Source organism: Brachyhypopomus gauderio, chromosome 17, assembly GCF_052324685.1.
Source record: "Brachyhypopomus gauderio isolate BG-103 chromosome 17, BGAUD_0.2, whole genome shotgun sequence".
Taxonomy (NCBI): Eukaryota; Metazoa; Chordata; class Actinopteri; order Gymnotiformes; family Hypopomidae; genus Brachyhypopomus; species Brachyhypopomus gauderio.
This window is the reverse complement of record NC_135227.1, coordinates 11483619-11505459: the sequence shown is the minus strand read 5'-3', so window position 1 is coordinate 11505459 and position 21841 is coordinate 11483619. Positions and strand designations below refer to the sequence as shown.

The following is a 21841-nucleotide window of genomic DNA, read 5'->3' as shown; positions in this document are numbered from 1 at the left end:
TTTACTAGACCCTACTCATTTACTGAATGATAATTTTTGCTTCTATTGTATGTGTAGTTTTAATCTATCTGTGGTTTTTATATTCAGGCAAATATGTAAACAGATTTTAAAAATACATTTCTAAACTGCTTTACACTAAAAGATTGTAATTTTGCATAGAATCAAACTTTGCTGTTTAGTTTAATGTATTTAGAAAAAAAATCCTTAAAAAAATCCTTTTTCTTTTTTTTTCATGCATAAGATGTCTGTTATTTCTAACATTACATACACATGCTCTGTAAGATTGTGTTAATGATTTGGGAAAAATATCTGCAGTACAATGATGATTTCTCTTAATCTGTTTTCTTAAAATGTTATTTGTATTACTGTTGGCAGTATGCCAATATGGTAGTACATACCAAATATAGTTGTTCTGGTAAATCTAAGTATTGGGTCTCAGAAATCACATAGACATAGGCTTTTCATAAATCCCCTCTTGATTTAACATAGCCATGCAAATATTTTAAACTATTTTAAAATTCCAGACACCCTAAGTAGAACCTTTAATTACTGCACATTTAATGTGACACGTTTACAATGTCATGTACTATTCAACAAAGTGATGCAAATCATTACACAGTCTTGGGATGAGGACCAGAAGTGGTAGACTTAGTTTTGAGAATGTTCCCTGCATGGATGTGCCCTAGAAACTGTGAAGTGTCTTCAAACTGTCCGTTTTAAACGACAACCCCATGTACTCCCCTGAAATGCCACCTCCACCCTCTCAACCTGTCTCATATCAGCAGAGCCAGGGGGCACAGAGAGAGGTGCTGTCCCCCCTGATGGGACGCCCCTCTAACCGGACGCCACAGGTTAGGCTGAGCTAGTAAATTAATACTCTGACTTTTGACACTGTACCAGGCTGTGAGCGGAGCCTGCCGCCAATGGCTTTGATGGCCTTCATGCCTTAACAACGTCCCAAAAGCAGTTTATTTTTATTCGTCCATATTGCCTACAAAATTCATAGTGGCTTATATAGGCAAGTCAGCCATTGGAGCACCAGGGAGCAGTGTGTGTAAGGCAGGAGAGGCCGAGGGTCTGGCATGTGTTAAGGGGCTCCATGACTTTGCTGGCTAATTGAAAGGCAGTAATGAAAGGTGCTGCTGAATAAGACAGAGTGTGAAAGTTTAACTGTAAAGCTGTAGGGTTGGGAGCTAAACACCTTCAGTGTACAGTGACATCAGATACCAGAGAAGCAAAATTAATTCCCAGCAGCAAACTGATGTGATTTTGTTGCTGTTGTCGAATTTCACACCTATAATGGTCACTTATAAAGACATAATACACCCAAAAGTGATATAAATAGCATTTATGAATGGTGAATGGTACATTTACAGGTTGAATTTGCAGTACACCTGTAGCATATTTGTACTGTTTTCATGCATACATATTTAAAAAAAAATTTTTCTTCATTACTTCTGCTGGTGGTGATGGTGGAGGTGGTGCAAATGGTGGTGTGGGGCCCACCATGTCTTAATCCTATCTTACAAGAGTAAACTCAACAACTTAGGAACAAGATTCTCTTCTTACTCACCTTTCTGTGGAGATGGTCTTACTCTCATTTTTCCATGTGTTCTTGAAGTCATTGCAGAACTCGAACCAGAGCATGAAGAAGTAGTTGGGTGTTACCTCCTTATCACCGGGCTTGGGTTTGAGCCCAAAGTAAGCCACCATGTCCTGGAACCTGTGACATGGGGTGCAAGGGTCGAAGGTGAATCAAAGGAGAAAACAAGTGAGGGAAAAAAAACGCTGGCTGGCCAGAAATGTTTAACTACTGGCTATAACTCCACTAATCGTCCTGACATCTCCACTCAAGGGAGGACATGATTGAGTAGAGTAGATCAGAGAGCGACCAAGTCGCAGTGTGTGAGAGGGCAAGTCACAGTCTGGCAGAGCCTCGTGAGATCTGTATTGGAGCAAAGACATGCTAAATAAACTAAAGGACTGAAGCTAAAAACCCTAATAGTGCACAGCACAACACATAAGAGGGTACGCGTGTAATTGGATTAGGGAAAAACAGTCGTCAAGGACGTTTTGTAGCCCTTGAGAGTCTCCAGCCACACCTCCGAGTTCCGAGACTCGGCACAGAACAGATCCAGAGGCTAATTCAATTGTAACCAAACCTGATGTTTTCTCAGTGTTCACAGCGGTGCTCCACAAGCTGCAGACGCTACACACTGTGCTGCAGCCTGCTTCCATTCAGAGATTAAAGACCCTCTTCTACCACCACTGTCACGCCTGTCTCACAGCCAGCCGCAACTGCGAGGGACGTGCGGGGGTCGCCGATCCTCCCGTGACCCCCAGACGGATGGGGCCTAGCGCGGCGCTAATGGGAGACATGCAGCGCGGAGGATGGCGCCGCGCCAGAGGCCGAGATGCTTCCCATTTTCTGGTCATCTTTCTGGCTGCTGCGGGGGAACGGAGCCGTAGATCATACATCAGTCTCTGGGGGTTTCCACGGCCTCGGAGCTCTGAAGATGGGTGGGAACGATCTCCTTCTCCGTCTCTGTCTCACTTCTCTTGAGATGACAAGATCTGTAGTGCCCTTTGAAATCCTGAGCTCGGTGCTGTCTGAGCCACCAGTCTGATTTTTCATTGTGTCCTTTCATGGTTTAGATGGGGAGTAACACAAATCACTGTGGGTCATGAATGGACCGGCACCCCTGTAACAGTCACCATCTTTTGCACTGTACACACATTCTTTGCATTCCCTTCAATTGACATGAGAAAGACATTAGCAGAGAGGCTATCTGTGTAGCACAACACAGAGTACCTAAATCCTTCCAAAGAACCGTTATTTTAAATAGACTACAACACTTCCACATGCTAGACTGAGCAGTTTCTCAGCCTGGTTGAATGGCCTGTCTTAACTATAACATGTGAAACGATTGAGCTCACAAAGCACTATCAAGAAAACGGAAAATCACACATCAATACCTTGCCTGTTGGTGAGGTCTTAATGTTAAGTGTAGCAACAGGAGAGAATGAAGAGAAACCTACATATCATTTGTTGTCAGTAGCAAAACTCTTGGCCGGGGGCTGGGGGTTGATACACGCTCATGGACACTAGTCAAGTGAATCAGTGTGACTAATGGGCACCTGTGAAGCAGCTTGTGCTGATCACAAACAGAGCAGGATATTCAATGGATCATTTAAATGTGGACATGGCAGCAAAACCTCGTAAGCAGATGTAGAGTTTGTTGCACATCAGCATAGCGCCCATGCACTGTCTCTCCTGCCCATTGTGAAAAACACAATGTTTGCGCATTTCCTTTTTAGCCTAATGAGTGACTTCCAAGTCCTTTTGAGTCATAGTAGTAATTACCCTGTTAGTCAGATTAGTCATATGAAAGGTTGCTAGTGTAGCCTCCAAAACCAGTGATGTTCCTGTGTATGTTAAAGCCATATTTTAATGCTGTTTAAAGCTGTCTGCTACTCAGGAATTGAGGACATGCTATGCACCTCTGTTGACTGACTTATTGGACAGATAACTCACTGAAGCTGAAAGTAACCTTCCCCATAGCCAGAATGTGGTCTGCATTGTTCCCCAGGGACTTCTGGGTATTGAAGATGAGGCTCAAAATGGATGTGAACCATAGACCAAACCATAAGCCAGTACTCCCACCGCAGACTCTCACTTTTCACACTCCGCCATGCAACTTGGAGTGTGGCCCTGTAACATTTTAAATGATAAACACTAATCAAAAATTGGCCCTAGTATTTCTAAAGAAATAAGAAATGCAGTAACAAAAAGAAAATTATATACTTCCTGTTACTCTGTTTGTATATATTTACAGCATTTACATTTGGAAGCACTTATCCAATGTGACGCACATTTATCAGCAGTACAATGTGTGCTTCCTTTCAGTCAAACCTATGATATCAGTGTTGCTCGACACGCTCTACCAAATAAATATAAATGATGAACAGGTAGTATTAAAACTGATCACTTCAAAGCAGGATCGATGGATGCTTCTCAGACCTATTTCACGCTTGCCCGCCTTCACTAATGTCCTGTGCCATTCAGGTTTTAGCAAAAAAAAAAAACTCGTCAAAGCCCTAATAAAGACCGAACTGTTTCAGAACCTGCAGGTCAATGGATGGTGGACCCATTATAATAATTTGCATTACCTCAAAACCAACTTCATTAGATTATGAAGGAACGTGCTAGAGGAATTACGAAGCAGTAAAAGCATCACAAAAAGATCCGTCACATGCCAGAGCGTAGGCTGGGCTATTTACTGCAATGTAAAACAATCTCCAAAAACTTCCCATGATCAGTTGGCACGCCAGCTAATGCGTGTGTGGATGGGGAGCTTGTCCCTCTGCTCTTTGATGTCGGCTCGGTGCCTCTAGGAATGCTTCTTGGCACAATAGCGGGCCCATTCATGATTAGAACCATCTTTGCCGCTGGACGCTTTCTTGTTCTGCATCACTTGAGTGATGTGGATAAAGCACGAGGAATATGGGTGAATCCGTGAGGCAGGATCGTCACACACAGGTCTGTGGCTTCTGCCTCTGGCTTTAATGGCAACTTGAAGCGTAATTGCTGATGGTGAGTCTTATCAGTAAGGGTTTAACACTGCATTCAGGCTTTTGGATGGATCATTAAATGAGAATAACTAATAATAATAATAATAATTTGTAATATTTATTGATCACATTAGTATATAAAACAATGTCACATAACATTATATATATATATAATTTGCAAATGTTGCATATTGTTCCTGTGGCTTCACGTATACTGGAACTAATTTGTTTATTGGAGATGAGATAAATTTTAGATTTATGGGTAAAAAAAAAGTCCTCAATGAGAATAACACTCATGCACCTACCTTAATCTGCACTAGATAAGTGCAATGTAATTTCAACAGATAGCAAGTAGATTATCAGATGGCTTATGATGGCTTATCACCAAACCCTAGCTCTACGCCTCCATGAATACTGGATCATGTTAAAGCCCTGCTGCCACTGCACTGGAATGATTCACTTAAAACTAAATCAGAAGAGGAACACTGCTGAACGTCCAATGGAAACTGCCTTGGCAGCACTGGGATGAGTAAATGAACAGTTTGTGATGACTTAAGGTGGTATGCATGAAATGTACACAGAGTGAATTGTGTCGACCTCTGACTGCCTGCCGAGCCATTAAAGAAACAGGCGATAAGAGAAATGCGAAAAGTGAGGGGAGAGGTTTTTTAAGGTCGAAACAGCTTAGATCGGGATGGTATTTCCCCCTTTTCTCTCAGAAGTGACCAGTATCACCTGTAAAACTTGCTACTCAGATGATTAAATGCCTAAAACGTGAGTGAAGGAGTTTTCACAGGTCTATTAAAAGAGCGTTCAGTTGGAGTAAACCTGGGACATGCACTGCTCCGTTTTACCAACTAAATTCAGTTACTCACTCATATGTAAAGAAATTCATCATCTTGAAAAAACTAGAAAGGACTAGAAGTGTTCAGCCAGTTTTATATGAACATGTCCAAGCTAATCGGCCATTGCTTCCATTTCTTGTTAGCCGTGTTTGCGGGTTTTTTTTTTTTTTTGAAGGGGGGGTTCTTGGTGGATCAAAGGTATAGCCCTGCTGAGGAGTCTGGCCACCATGCAGGCCACACAGTGCACTGGTGCAAAGGTGGATTCCCTCGAACCCGGACACATGTGGTCGCCCACCCAGGGCTAGGAGGCTAGCTGAATCCATCACAGGCATGTCACTTTAACGAGGTGTGTTCATGGGAACTCTGGGGAACACCCCCTCGTTGGAGCAGGTCATCCTCTGCCCTTTGGACTGGCTGGGGATTTGGTCGCTTTTGGGGACCAAATTAATGTCGAATAAAGAGATATTTTCAAGCTGTCAATTGCTTTTGATCAAAATTATCTAATTTGGCGTCTCCACGTGTGTGGAGCTGAAGAGGCGATGGAGTTTTTGTGTTAGTGCAGTAAACAGAGGCTTCAGTTTGACTTCACTTTGGTAGGTGTGTCTTCTTTATGGAAAATAAGAAGCCATCAGCCATGCAGATTGATAGAGCAGCCTGCAGGCATCCCACTGGACTGTCAGGAGCGTCTGATTGGCTGATGTACAGAGCCGCCCCCTTTTCACTGCATGTGCACACCCTATGATTTATTGACCTCATTTCACCATGGTTTAGCAGACATGCCAAAAATCTCTCATCTCTAGCTAAACAAGGGAAAATAATCAATTTGCTTTGTCTGTCATTTCAAAAGTATTTTCCCTCCATGAAAGCTTCCAGATATGCTCTCTGTGGTTCGGCATCTGAACGTCCAGTGTTTCAGCATAAATCACCGAAACAGTTTGCACTGTTACAAATGGGAGTCTGAGGCACCGAATACTCATGATAAGTCCACATGATAAGGCAGCAGTGTAACTCCACGGTGTATGGGTGTGTATGCGAGTGTATGGGTGTGTATGCGTGTGTATGGGTGTGTATGCGTGTGTATGCGTGTGTATGGGTGTGTATGCGAGTGTATGCGAGTGTATGGGTGTGTATGCGAGTGTATGCGAGTGTATGCGTGTGTATGCGTGTGTATGGGTGTGTATGCGTGTGTATGCGAGTGTACGCGTGTGTACGCGTGTGTATGCGTGTGTATGCGAGTGTATGCGTGTGTATGCGTGTGTATGCGAGTGTATGCGTGTGTATGCGTGTGTATGCGAGTGTATGCGTGTGTATGGGTGTGTTCATAGAGATATTTCTAGGCATCCCTCCAGCTCCTGGGTAGCAGTTCGGTCTGTCCTGAGCCTCAGGTCCTGCACTGATGTTGCGAGAAGGAAGTCCTTGCTACATGACAGCTGACCACACCATTACTCAGCAAGTTAAGCCCCTCTCCACTCTCTCTGTGTCCCTCCCCCTTGTAGCTCCTTATCAGCTAATGCTAATTGTTACAGATGACGAGCATCACCGGTGCTGAATGGCCACTGCTCCTCTCTCCTCAGCCCTCAGTGGCTGGCGTCTCATAAATCTCCCTCGGCCAAGTTCTCTGCTGGATGTTGCGTGTCTCCAGACAGGCCTCAAAGGGGATAATAGGAACGCAGTGTTGTCTGAACAACAAATATCGCACAGCCATATCTCTTTAGAGATGAAGGGCCTCCTACCTTTTCTGGGCAGTGCTCAGACGGTCATCTTCAGCTGTGTAGTCAGTGTGAGCTGCAAAAGAAGAGAAGACAGTAATGGTGGATGCATAACGGAACATGCGTAGCTCCTCACAGAGGTTCTCTATGCTTTACGACTACTGCAAACACTATTGTAAACTAGCCGGCAGTGAATGCTTCTGTTTAGTGTTTCACTGAGGTCTCTGCAGACCACTTGGGGTATCCTAGACTCGTCTAATGGCTAAAGTGCCTTTAGGAAGTGCTGTAAGCACAAAGCAGGTTTCAGCTACCGCAACCCAGGAGCCGGTGACACCACTACACTGCTACAAGGCTGCGTTCTTGATGCACGTGAGAAGTTGTTGAGGTGTCTGCAGCTTTTGAAATAGTCAAGGTCCATTACCGTCTCGTGCTTGGGCATGTGTGTGTGAGGTTCATGTGCGCGTGTGTGATTGTGTGTGTTTGTGTGTTTGTGTGTACTAGTGTAGCAGGGGCAAAGAGTGAAGCTTGGGAACTCCTGTTGTGCAGGGCCATGTAAAAGTGTGTAAATGCGAGGCAGATGTGTGCGGCAGGCCAGTCTGAGGTGCAAGAATTTATCTAGGGCCAGAGAGAGCCTGTGATCTCAGATTTATTGATTTATTTTTTCACTTTGATGGGGTGGGGTGGGGGGACCTTTCCTACTCCAAAGATTTAAGAGGGGGGAAGTCTCCAAAAAAATGGTTCAAAGGCAAGTATTGGGGGTCTTTGGTGGAGAGGCTGTGTGTGTGTGTTGTGTGTGTGTGTTTGCGGGGTGGGTGCGGGGGGGAAACACCCTTTTCCATTTGGAGGATGTGTGTATGTGTGTGTATGTGATTATTTGAGGTGAACTTAATGATGGGAGGGGCCCGCTCTGGTGGGGTAGCGGACAGAAAGAGGTAGGCCATGACCAATGGCGTTGGTCTCAGCAGGGGCGGACTGGCGCCGGAGGTCCCTCACACTCTCCCCCTATGCGTGTGTGTGTGTGTGTGTGTGTGTGTGTGTAAGGGTGAGTGTGTGGAGGTGGCAGACCAGCATGTAGAGAGAGAGGATGTGTGAATATCCCCCCACGACACACCACCCCAAGCTCCCTCTGTAAACAAGAGACCAGTAGTGGCTAACTGGAAAGTTATGGGAGTCGCATGCAGAGAGGCACAATAAATTAAGGCTTTAAGAGCTCTACTCACTTCTTCGAAGCCCCGCACTCCTCACACCTCCTATAATGACAGGCTCATTCTGAAGTGCTCTCACTACATTTGACATGCCACACATCTATTTGACTTGCTCTCAACAAACAGGTCTGTGCAACGTTGTTTCTCAAAAGTATAATGCACTGAAGGAAAATGACAGAGCGCATGGTCTAAATGCATTGTGTGTGCGTATGTGTTGAGGTAAATGAATTACTGCACAATGGATGAATGAGTTGTGAAGATGTAAAAGCTGCACAGATCACACACTGCTCAAGGCTGCACGCAGGTCTCTCAGCGTCACCTGAGAGGACACGCTCTCACCTAACTGCCCTGTGAAGCCTTCCTTATGGATTTACACACACACACACACACACACACACACACACACACACACACACACACACACACACACACACACACACACACACACACACACACACACACACACTCACATATACATTCAAGCGGTCGTGGGATAGCAAAGCCTAGAGCAGAACGAAGTCTGACTTAAAGTGGGATTCATCTCTGAGCTTCCATGGCAGGATGAAGAGAATGTGAGCAGGTTACAACTCTCCCTCTCTCTCCCTTTCTCTTTTTCTCTCTTTCTCTCCTTCTCTCTCGCCGACTCTATGCCTCTCTCTCTCTCTCTCTCTCTCTCTCTCGCTCCCTCTCTCTCTCTCTCGCCCACTCTCTCTCTCTCTCTTTCACTCTCTCACACACACACATTCACCACTTCAACTTCTTCAAGCACTTGCCACCTGGCCAATCCAAGAGTGCTCCAAACTCCTCACACACATAATCCTTCACAGGAGCTTCACTGCTCCACTAATCCCCTGAAGCAAAACCAAACTCCTCCCAGAGGGAGCGCTCAACCAAACGGCCTCTCCTCAAAAAAGAGCCTGCACAATCTCCACATCCATTCGAATGCCATCTCCATTTGCTTTGTGTACTGGATCTGTGGAATTAACCCTAAGGAAGCTAATGCCACAGCTAAGCCCCTCAGTGCTGGAAAAGCAGGAACATGGGGACAGCCAAAGGAATTCTGTTTATAATGGGAGCTTTCCAAGTATCCTACTAGAAAGTCTGCATTCAAAGATGGGCTGCACTATTATAAAAAATCTATATTTTTAAAGAGGTTTGTTTATGCCTAATTTCATATAAACCATATTAGGTTTATGAAGGCATATGATTCAGTAACTAAATTTTTTAAAGTAACTACACTGAAATTAGCATCAGAATGAGGAATGATGGTCCATAACCTCCAGGGGTTCGTTGGAGTGAAGGAAGGTACAGTGGTACAGTGCCCAGGAGCATCATGGATGGAGGGTGTGGGAGGGGTGCGTTGAAGTAAGGGTCCCCTGCCCTGGTGGTCCTCCACACTGTCCCTGCTGTGGGCAGGCCAGGCTTTACGAGAGCCTGCTCAGAGATGCCCCGCCAGCTTTATAGCAGACCTGAGCACACACAGTGTGTTCAGCGCAACCCGATCCCCACTGAGCCAGGTCAGAGCTTAGGCCCGGGGGACCCCGGAGCCAGGTGCTCCCCGTTGCAAGGACGTTGGGTCGGAACTCCCCTTTCTTGCACCCGGGCCTGGGAAGCCGCATGGTGCCGCTCGGACCTTTTTCGGTGCCTGGGAAGCACTGGTGGCTAGCGATGAATGTGGACCGGTGGGGACCAATTAACGCCATCGCGTTTGTATAATGTTAGCTGTCAGCAATAGCACGGAGAAAGCAGCCAGTTTACAAGCTACCCTGTGGCGAATCAGACCAAAAAACCACAAGCAGCTTTAGTGTTGGACTAGACATACACCATGCGCCATTACCCCTCCCAGCCTCCCACCGACTACACGCTGTGACCAGCATGAGGCAAACCACACCAGACTCACCCCGGCTGCAGCAGTGACAGTCACACGCTCCCCTTTGCCGATCCACTCACCAGTAGAGATGAAGAGCTCCATCTTCTCCTTGAACGGTTGGAGGTGCTCCTCGGACGAGTTGGTGCAGACATCTTTCACTTCCTTTTCACAGACTGCAGGTGGGGGTTGGGCATGGGGGTAGAGAGACAAACAAATTGAAACTTAGCAGAGTTTGGACTAGGAAAGAGGAAGAGCTTGGGTGTGGAGATGGAGAAAATGGAAGAGGATGGGAACATGAAAGATGACATGGGGGGGTAGAATGAATTTGAGGCTCCATGAACAGTCACTGCAGTGCAGTGAAAAGTCCTGCTATTGGTTGAATTAAGCAACATAGCATTGGTTAGCAGACAATATGCCTACCAGTCACTGATTGGACAAATGTGCCTTGTAGGTGTGTATTTAAAACACATATCATATCTGTTCACTTGCATTGGTTAGTCATCTAAGCCTTCATCAGAGGTCAGTATCTGACCACAGGACTGCTGTTGGTTGGTTTGCACACTGGCAACAGTGCTGCCCCAACAACCACACCTCTACCATGGTAACCACACCTCTACCATGGTAACCACACCTCTACCATGAGAGAGCTCTGGTGAGAATGGTTCGCTGCCAAATTAATATGTGGTCATCAGTTGTCAAAAACAAACCAGTGAAGAACAAGGTGGAACAACGTGGTTGATGGACACAGCTACATGTAATTGTACATGTATGGAATGCATATAAAATAGGTGTCACCCATAAAGCTGTCGGTGAGTGTAGGTGCAAGGTAGGTTTCTGACAAAGTGGCCTGTGAGGGTAATGGTTGGAAAGTAACAAGACGTCAGTGCAATTTGGAATTTTTAATACAAGTCAGACACTTCCTACTAGCAAATCAACTAATCGCACAGATATGACGAGGAGGGGTTTAAGCTGTAGCCTTCATCTGTCTGACCAATCACACTCTGCACAGAAACTGCACCGAATCCAGATGTCACTGGGGTATTCCTGACAGCTGGGGTCATCAAGACTAGACAGGGTATAAAACAGGCCAGAGATTAATGAAGGGCATATGAGTTTGGTACTGACACTTTCGTAATTAAGTTAAACAGGGTCTTGTGAGGAAAACAGATGGAAGAGGAAGCAGAGTGTAAATGCACACAAAAACATCCCGAACAGATGTCTATTAAAAAAACACAATACAGGCACTCTCTTTAAACGAGCTTGGGCCCACTTCAGAATGTAACAAGAGCCACAATGCTTTTCATTATTGAACCAGTCTCCCATAATCAAAAGCACTGCTCTTCACGTCTGCCATTGGAATTTATGGCTGGTTAAACTTTAAAGTAAATGATTTTTTTGATTTTTTCATCAACTCTCAAATGAAGACGCAAGTCTGTGAATGAATTTGAGGCTCAAAGCCACTTCACTGCGGTGAAAGGAAAGGCTGTTGGTTCCTGAATTCTCTCTGACAGCCCTTCCTTACTCAGCAGTGGCTGGCCCAGTGCAGCCCTGTGACCCCTACAGCAGCATTGGTGTCCTGCACACTGAAGCGCCTCCTCAGGTGATGATCTGTCAGGTATTTACTGACCCGAGCCCGTGTTTTTCAGCTAATAAATGGGATCTATTTGTTTAACCCCACGTGTTCATGGGAAGTTCTGTCGGGACTGTTGCAGTAAAATCCAAGTTATATGGCATTTTTGAGATTTTAAATGTTATTTTTTTACCCCGTGTTTATGGTTCAGCTATGTTAAAATGGTAATTCTTTCCTGATGGTGTTTTGTACAAGCCTGCAGTTAATAATAATAATTATATAACATACCAAGAATATACATCAGCCCAATGCTCCCAACACATTGTCTTTTTTTGGAATAATAAAAATATCATATGACTGATATTATGACTAAAAACATAGGTGGCAGTTTTGAGGTAACACCAATCAAACATATCTGAGGGAAAGGGGATCAGCTTTCACTGATATCAGATCTCAGATTTTTACATCCTAATTAAAGCAGTTATACGGACAAGGCTGACTTCATCTTAGGTCATCATAATTAGTCTGAGACTCCTGGTGGATCCACCCAGCACATGGTGAATTGGGCTTTGGCCATCCCAGGTCTGGGACACATGTTTGTGTTAGTTGTGCCAAGGCCTGGCTTTGTTGTCCTGCCAAACAAACAACCAAACACACACACACACACACACACACACACACACACACACACAAATGGACTTGGAAGTTCTTCCAAACAAGTGCTGTTGGGTTACAGTAAAAGCACCGTGCAAATAGGTTTTGCAAATTCACTTCACCTGCTAGTTATTAACAATGGTCACAAATACTTAGAATCAGCGAGAGGCACATTTCTACATGAGCTTCACAACAACACAAACGGGGCCATCACTGGTGTGAAGACACAGTGGGCGGGGTTAACACCCAGGTCAGAGGTCGGCGAGGGGCGAGCTCTGGGACCTCTTAAAGCTTAACAATCAGTTTTACTGAACGTCTCAATCTAGACAGATAACCTCAAAAATAAATCTGAAACGATGAGCTCTGCTTGTTTTTACTGTGGCAGACCTAACAGAGTGGCGCTTTTTAAGACGGACATCCATGTAAAGATTTCATTGCTCGGTCTGTGGCATATCTGCCCTTTCCCCTCTCTCCATGACAGCAGCCCCTTCTCACGGCATGACGCCCACATCAGCTGAGTCAGCGTAAGGCCCCGTGTAGTTGACGACTCCCTGTGGAGCAGCAGACGCGGAGACCACAAACAACCCCACCCGGCGGGTCTCAGCCCCTCTGCTTGTAGCGGCTGGGCCACAGAGCAGACACAAGAAGGCAACCTCAAAAAACAACAAAGGCTGAATAAAAAAAAGGAGGAAAAAGTCAACAAACCAAAAGCAGGATCCCGCTGTTCACGGCCGGAACTCCTGCCGAATGCGTGTGCGGACGCAGCGGTGTGTGGCCGCGTGGGTCCCAGCGAGCGTTCGTCCCCATCACATGCTGCTCTGGTCTGGCTGCCACTCTGAGCAGCGTCCCCATGGGTGAATCAGTCCTCTGGGCTCAATGAGAACCATGCAGCTCAATCGAGCAGCTTGTGTTAACCAACACTGACAAACCAGTGTCGATCTGCTGGTGGGACTGGCTTAGATACATACTGTATATGTGTATATATATATATATATATGTGTGTGTGTGTGTGTGTGTGGGTGTGCTGTATATGTTTATATAATAACTTTGGTGACTGTAAGACACATTGAAGGCTCAGTATAACAGTATAATGGTTAAAAGCTTCATGGCTACATTTGTGCCTGGGCCCTTGGGCCCTGTTACCATGGACACTAAATGTTACCATGTACAGTAGTGGGTGCCAGTGCATGCTAAAAGCAAACACAATGTGCAACTATAATCCCACTGTTTCTCATACGGGCATAGCGCCCCTTCTTTCTTTTTGCGATTGTTCTACCTTTACGTTAGACGACATGCAAGTGATTGATTAGTTATAAGGAGCAATTCGTTTCTTTTTGGTGTTGTATTTAATGTTATACTACTGTGCTCAAATTTATGACAAGTAGAAATTTATATACGCACAAATATTTGTATATATTTGTAATATTTATACATTCTATATGATACATATAAGCTCAATGGCCACTTTATTAGAGACTCCTAGCAGGTCACTGTGGCATAGATTCTACTAGGGGTTAAAATCGTTCAGCAGAATCTTGCAAACAGGAAGACTTCTCACGTCCATCTCCACGTATCAGAGGACCCATGGTAAGAGAGAACATTCGCCACACCATAACTCCACCTCCAGCAGCCTGAGCTCTTGACACCTGACAGGAAGAGCTCTTCCGTTCGTGTTTGTACCAAATTCTGACCCTCCCATCAGCATGTTGCAACAGAACATGTCTGGATCATCTGACTTGGTTATGCTCAGTGATTCACTCTTTTGCTCATTGAAGTTGTGTCTTTCTGTTTCTCTTAGACATCAATGGGACTCGTTGTCTGCTGTTATAGTCCATCCGTGCTACATTCAGATATGTTGGTTGGAGCACCAGCATTGTAATTGACTGTGATTTGCTTAATTGTGTGATTTTTGTCATCTTCCCTGATCCCAAGTGTCGACACACTGTTTATATTCACACAATCCTCTTTGTTGGATTTATTTTTCCAGTTATATAAACTCCTCAAGTAGATCAATTAAACCATATTTAAGTTATAAAAAGTAATTCAATGGATATCAGGTAGGGTAGTGGATTTCTTTAAAGCTGTTTTATATTCACTTGTATAAAATCCAACAGTTTTATGCTGGTTCCCTGAAAACTCCTCATCTCATCCTTGGCCAAATTCAAGGTTGTGAATGGCACTAAAGGCCAGACCCAGACAGAGGAGTTTGCTTGGTCGCGTCCTGTCATGTAACTCCAGCGGCCAGTGGTGTGGAGTGGCGCCGCTGAGTTGGGGGTGGGGGTGGAGGTGGGGGTGGTGGGGTTGAGATGGCTGAAGAGTGGAACAGAGCGGAACAGAAGCGAGAGCTCGTTGAGCGCTCGGGAGAGGTTTGTGTTTCAGTGCGGGGTCTGAGCGAGGTGAACACCATCCATCACTGCAGCCAAGCCGACAGCGGGCGCTCCGCTCGGACGGCCCTAAATGTCACGGGCAAGCAGGGTGTTTAGCGTGAGCCCCAGTCGTGGGCCCAGCCACAGCCGCCACCACACCATGTGTTCAGACCGGACGGGAGAGCCGGCGCCAGGGAGAGACAGCTCCTTTGTCTCATGTTGCTAGTCCATGTGTGCTTGGTGGCGCTCTCCTTTCGCTTCCGAGAAAAATGACTGTCACTTCCTTCATGTTCCTCTCACTCTGTCTCGCTCAATTGAACTCAAGCGAACTCTCGCCCCTTCGAGACGTTTGAAGCTCCAGATCTGGCTATTCTCGTGCATCCTTAATCACCAAAAGACATCACTACATACAAAGGCTTTAAAAGGTTTGCAGGTCTCTGTCTCTGATTAAGCCTTCAGTGCTCTACTCCATAAAATATTGCCCACGTTTTCTAAAAAAAATAAATAAAGGTCCTTCTACCAACCAGTATTGGTTCAAAAATACTGCTGGCCTATTACAACCCAAAGTGTCCAATGATCTGCACTGCCTGAAGAACTGCTTCTCTCTACTGAGAATATAAACTGAACTATAAAGTGGTTTGGACAGAAATTCTCTAATGTCAAGTTTAATGTGAGTTCATAAAATTCACAAAAGAGACGCTTGTAAATGCCAGTACAGTGATGCCTACTTTGACATTGCCGAGATAAACCAACAAACAGTAGCTCTAGTTATGCCGGGGCTTGTAGGTACTGTGGCACAGGGAGCAAAGTGTGTTGGGATGGGGCTGAGAGCTGATTTATGTAGAAGACGGGGCCACAGACGGGGCCACAGACAGGGCCACAGACAGGGCCACAGAGAGCCTGGACGTAATAGCCAGGATTTATACGGCGTTCTGACAGCGCTCCCGGGTTGTATATAATTGTGGATTATCTTCTGAAATTCTTCTTCTTTGCCGTGATGGAAATGATCCACCGTGTGGTATATAAATAACCACGCAGGGCCTGGCCAGACAAAAGGCTCCTCTCCTGAAAGCTTTTCCAAAACATGACATCTAAAGCTGTGTGTGTGTGTGTGTGTGTGTGTGTGTGTGTGTGTGTGTGTGTGTGTGTGTGTGTGTGTGTGTGTGTGCGTGTGCATGTGTTTCGTCATTTGGCTTGTTCGTCACTGAGGTTTGTGGAGGAAAGCACATTTTGATGTGTTGCCATCAGAGCTCATCTGATGTTTATCTTGCATTGTTATTCCAAAGAAGCAGCACAGTGGCTGGAAGAACACATGTCTTCGTCCTGACTCTGATAGCTGGACAAAGGCGGGCGCTGTCCATGGTGGCGCTGACCGTCCCAGTCATCATCAAAGAGAGGCTGACTGACACCAAGATCAACGTGAGCTTCTCTTCCGCTCACTATAAGTAGTGTGATTCTGACATGAAGGATTGAGAAACGGAATGCACCGTGACCCATACGTGCACACGCGTGCACACACACACACACACACACAGATGCACACACACACACAGCTCTACATGTGTTTCATCTGAAAACAACCTGTCACCTCAAGCCCAAGGCCTACAATTCTTTGACAGTCATTTCATGCTTGTCTCTGGTAATCAGTTACATGAAGAAAAGCATCAGGACTGCTCCTCCCCAAGCACCGTGCCTTTCACTCTCCTCTCCATCTGACTTGCTTTTAATTGATTAAGTTGCCAAGGTCCTTGGCTGTCCACTTCATGAATCTGTTTGTGGAGTTTAAGAGCTGCGGTTTCTCTTCCCAGGGCAATTACATGCCTTGTGAGTAGCACGATCAAAAGAGCCAGCTGACCCCCACGTCTGCCCACAGAGAGCGGGAAAAAAACAAAACACAACAACACGGCAACAACATGGGGGTGGATCATGTGTTTCCGTGCACTCCTCTAGCCATGATTAATGCTTGGCTGTCCATGAAAGCGCCGTCCCCCATCCACAGTAAACACAGGACGACCACTTTTGTTTTGTTCCATTGTTCTGGGGGCTGAGGCCCAATGCTGGAGTCCAGGCCCAGGCCCGTTTGGGCGAGCAAGCCGAGAAGGAGCTGCCCTGCTGTGTGGAGCACGACCAAGATGGGGTTCAAATCCTAAACCCCTAAACTCCATGTGCATTGCAGGACCAAGATGGGGTTCAACCCCTAAATCCCTAAATCCATGTGCATAGCAGGACCAAGATAGGGTTCAACCTCTAAACCCCTAAACTCCATGTTCAGAGTAGGACCAAGATGGGGTTCAACCCCGAAATCCCTAAATCCATGTGCATAGCAGGACCAAGATAGGGTTGGAGCCCTAAACACCAGACCAGCTCCAGCTCTCCTCACACCTCCTTCTCATTCTCTTTCTTTTCAGTACACTCAGATTCTGAGTGTCTGTTTATATTCTTACTACAGAAACACTAAAAACAATATTTATCACCAAATAATCACCTTTAAAACCCTGTTTTAATGTAGAAATGAAAATGAAAACACAGAACATCCAGAAAGAGCATCCTCACAGTCCGTTTCTTTAGCCACCCCCTCATTTGTGTATCCGCCTCTTTGTAATCACCTGTGCTCAGTTTATCCTTGTTAACTGATATATTTAACAATGTTACAATGCCATTTTAGTTGTTGGTGAATGTCATCATTTTATGTTTTAAATCTTCGCATACGCTTGACAGTTTCCGGCTTCGTATGTCTGGCTTTTATTTGAAGCTTTCTGTCTTAGTCTATTCCTTCATATTTCTGTTTTAGTTAGGGAGTATTGGTTTGTGTTCCCAGGTTTTGTCTACGTATGTTAGGTTTCTGTGATACTCAATGTTTCGGTGTGTGTTTCTTGTATTGTGTAACTTGTTGAGTGTCTTGTTCAATTTATCTGTTCATTTTATTGCTCTAGTTTTATTTGTGTACTCTGAATAAAACGCCTTCTCCCTGACACTTGTGTCCAGCCCTTCCTGAGCCCACGTTAAGAGTCCCTGTTGGCCAGGTGAAGCTGGCCCAGATGTGTCCGATCTTCAAACATCCACAGAGAGACTTTCAAACTCATCCACTCTGCATTAACAAAAGCTTTTCAGCTAAAACATTCGTGCTTAAAGAGGCACTTTGTCTTGTTTTTTAAATGTTTATATGTGAGTCACTATCTGTAATCAAATTATTGCTTTTCTGGTAATTTTTGCTTACTGTAATGTGTATATTTACATAATTCCAAGATGGTTATTATACTGTTCTCTCTGTCATGAAAAGTTCTTACACCAATAAAATACTTAGCGAACTGAAGCGAACAGAGGAGAGAGACATGACAAGAAGAACCGACATGAGTGAGTGGAAGACTCCGTTCACCCCTAAAAAATACAGGGGTTATATGAAACTCAAGTTTCAGCTCAAAGTCATGACAAGCAGAAGTTAGGCGTGCTGAGAGGTGGTGAGGATGACTTAGGCCCCACTGTGAGGGGTGGTGAGGATGACTCCGCCCCACTGTGAGGGGTGGTGAGGATGACTTAGGCCCCACTGTGAGGGGTGGTGAGGATGTCTTAGGCCCCACTGTGAGGGGTGGTGAGGATAACTATGGCCCCACTGTGAGGGGTGGTGAGGATGACTTAGGCCCCACTGTGAGGGGTGGTGAGGATAACTGTGGCCCCACTGTGAGGGGTGGTGAGGATGACATAGGCCCCACTGTGAGGGGTGGTGAGGATAACTATGGCCCCACTGTGAGGGGTGGTGAGGATAACTGTGGCCCCGCTGTGAGGGGTGATGAGGGTGACTCCGCCCCACTGTGAGGGGTGATGAGGATGACTTAGGCCCCACTGTGAGGGGTGATGAGAATGACTCCGCCCCACTGTGAGGGGTGGTGAGGATGTCTTAGGCCCCACTGTGAGGGGTGATGAGAATGACTCTGCCCCACTGTGAGGGGTGATGAGGATGTCTTAGGCCCCACTGTGAGGGGTGGTGAGGATGACTCCGCCTCACTGTGAGGGGTGGTGAGGATGACTCTGCCCCGCTGTGAGGGGTGGTGAGGATAACTGTGGCCCTACTGTGAGGGGTGATGAGAATGACTCCGCCCCACTGTGAGGGGTGGTGAGAATGACTCCGCCCCACTGTGAGGGGTGGTGAGGATGTCTTAGGCCCCACTGTGAGGGGTGGTGAGGATGTCTTAGGCCCCACTGTGAGGGGTGGTGAGGATGACTCCGCCTCACTGTGAGGTGTGATGAGGATGACTCCGCCCCACTGTGAGGGGTGATGAGGATGACTCCCTGAGTCACACCCAGGCCGTGCTCTGCACCATGGGTGCTGTAAATGCGGAATGGTGCGAGCCTTGACCTATGACCTGCGAGTCTCTAAACACACAGCTGGGTGCCCTTTCCTCGCCTTTTCTCCTTCATGGGTTTTTATGTGGGCTGTTTTGATAGTTTTCTTTTCACCTCTTTTCTTTTGTTTTTTTTTACTGACTAATTATGTATGGTCGTGGTTAACCAAAGGTTATTTAAAAAAAGCAAAAGTATCATTTTTAAATGTATCACTTTTAGAAATTTTGAAAGTCTGAAGATAGGATTTGACTCTTTAAAAGAGTTGCAGTACTTCTATAGTGATTCTTGCCTTCAGTGCTAATTTAAAATAGATATCAAGACATGACATGTTACATACTGCAGTGATTATGGACAGAATATTTTGTACTGTCGAATGACCATTACAAACAACCTTATCGAATATTATTGAATACATAACAATACTCCATTTCCCACAGGGTAGTGGGGGAAGTGCCACAGTTCTGTAAACTGTTCTAACAGAATCATGACGGTATATCACAGCCCAAGGAAATACAGCGTGCTGAAACACCTCAGGCTCTACACCAGGCAGCATGGTAGAGAGGCTTCATCCACATGGACGGCTCACGTACTGAGTGCTTTTCCACCACCAGAATCTCAGGGGTGAATTACCAGCAGAATAATTGAGAACACTTGCGAGGTTCATGATAGTGAGGCATAAATATTTATTCCGGTCGGCTTGTGGTGAGGATAAAAAAAGCCTAAGGTTCTCATTCCAACGCACTTCAGTTTCTGCATTACAATTCAGGGCCAATGCCTTGAGGACTCAAAAAAATATATAAAAAATGTAATTGTTGCAGTCCAAATGCGGAGGCCCTTCTGATGTATTTATTTTTTTCCAAAGTTTGGCCACTTTTTTCCTAGTAAGTGACTGACACACACCTTGAAGTGGGCAGGTGACTCTTTGTAGAGGATATTGTACCCCCCCCACGGGTCAGTAAGGATCAGGATAATTTATTTATTTTACCTTGATTAGAGTATTAAATTCATTTCATACGTCATATTATTGGCTGATTTAAATAAAGACAGATTCCAAGTGCCAATGGTAGCACAACCATCAGCCTTCTGTCAGGTTAGGAGCAGGGAGGGAGGTGGACACACCCACACACACACACACACCGACACACACTCCCACGATAACCCTAGGGGAGGATTTTCACCCGCAAAGTTTGTGCTACTCAAGCTATGTTTCTGTTCCTTTCTGAAACACCAGAAAAAAGAACTGGAGAAGCAGATATGGCATTAAAGGCACATACAGTGTGATCCTGCTAGTGTGTGGGGCAGTCAGGCCTTTTAAGGTGGCCTATGCCTTTCTCCAAATGACACTAGGTACAAGGTTGCAATGCCGACACACTGAGTTCGACTTGAGTTCCCTACCTGCGAGGTCCCGCTTTAGCTTTCTGAGATCTTTTGAGAGGTCGTCAAACTTGACCTGAGCAGCTAGGAAAAAGTCATGAGGTTCTGGCAGTGGAAAAAGACTCTTCTCTGTCCCGGCGTTCTGGAAGAAGAGGAAGAACACCGTCACTTCAGAGCATGAGAGAATCCTGAGCACACCGCTTTCTCATTAAGTCATGAGTATTCTCTGCATGTAAGCAGTACTCTACCTTATCTAGGTTTCTTAGGTAGTATGACACCACATAATCCACCAGGCTAATGCGATTGTCCTAAAAACGAAAATGAAGTAAAATGTTAGAATGACCTGTACACTTTGGTCAAATTATGCTTGAAAACAACAAAAAAATATAAAAAAATATATATTAAAAAAAGAAATTCCCTGAAATAAGGTGCAAGTACATTTGAAATAGTAACAAAGCCACATTCAAGATCTAAACAAAATGGAGCCATAAAGATAAGTATATGTATAAATCAGATCTGGGTGGTGTTGGCCCTCTCTGGTGCTGTAAGGTATGGGTGGGGGTGGGTACCCTGCTCTTGACATCCTTCAGCTTGGGAAGAATTTCCAGGCCAAAGCCGTCAGCTTGCCCACGGGTCCTGTTCCCACCGTTCATATAGTTCCCAAAGGCAAGGACAAGGCCCATCACTTCTTTAACGCTATTACGCTCCATGAGCACCTGCAGGAACACACACACACACACACACACACACACACACACACACACACACACACACACACACACACACACACACACACACGCTGCTAAACGACACAAAAATCTATCCCACCAACTGGTCACATGACTCGGACCATTACGCTAACATTTATGAAATGATGCAGTGCTCATCAAAGCATTCCAAAGCAGCGACCGGCGGTTGAGGTCCGCACGTACCGTACACACCGAGGAGATGACCTCTACTTTGCTGTGAATGGAAGACATGGAGTCCAGGAACACAGACCGGAATATGACGCAGTGAGCTCGGCTGGCAAAGTCCGGAATCTGGTTTAGCTCATAGAGGAACCTTTCCAAGGCAAGATAAGAAAACGAAAGAGGGACTGTGGTGGGAGAGCTGGGAGACAGGTTACTTCTTCTCGTGCGAAATGGAAGAGCATCAGGGAAGATCACGCACCACACAGTCTGGATGTAACTAACTGTAATTCAGTGCGATTAGCCTGAAGATCAAAGCTAAGCATGAGGAAAAGACTCATGTCCAGTTAGCAGATTAGCATAATACTGGAGTCTGAGTCTCAATGAGTCAAAACAATGAAAGCTAAAAAGTCAAATATCACTGACA

At 45.6% G+C, this 21841-nt stretch overlaps 1 protein-coding gene across 2 annotated transcripts in view; it reads right to left on the bottom strand.

Moving 5' to 3' along the window:
* Positions 1 to 21841, bottom strand: part of LOC143480295 (formin) — a 58160-nt gene that overhangs the window by 2200 nt on the left and 34119 nt on the right. For both annotated transcript variants that reach the window (XM_076977878.1, XM_076977877.1), the window contains 7 exons: positions 21439 to 21568; positions 21076 to 21222; positions 20755 to 20814; positions 20528 to 20648; positions 10282 to 10374; positions 7151 to 7202; positions 1574 to 1723 (listed from right to left, as the gene is read on the bottom strand). In XM_076977878.1, the coding sequence (XP_076833993.1) occupies positions 1574 to 1723; positions 7151 to 7202; positions 10282 to 10374; positions 20528 to 20648; positions 20755 to 20814; positions 21076 to 21222; positions 21439 to 21568 (753 nt within the window). The remainder of the gene's footprint in view (positions 1 to 1573; positions 1724 to 7150; positions 7203 to 10281; positions 10375 to 20527; positions 20649 to 20754; positions 20815 to 21075; positions 21223 to 21438; positions 21569 to 21841) is intronic.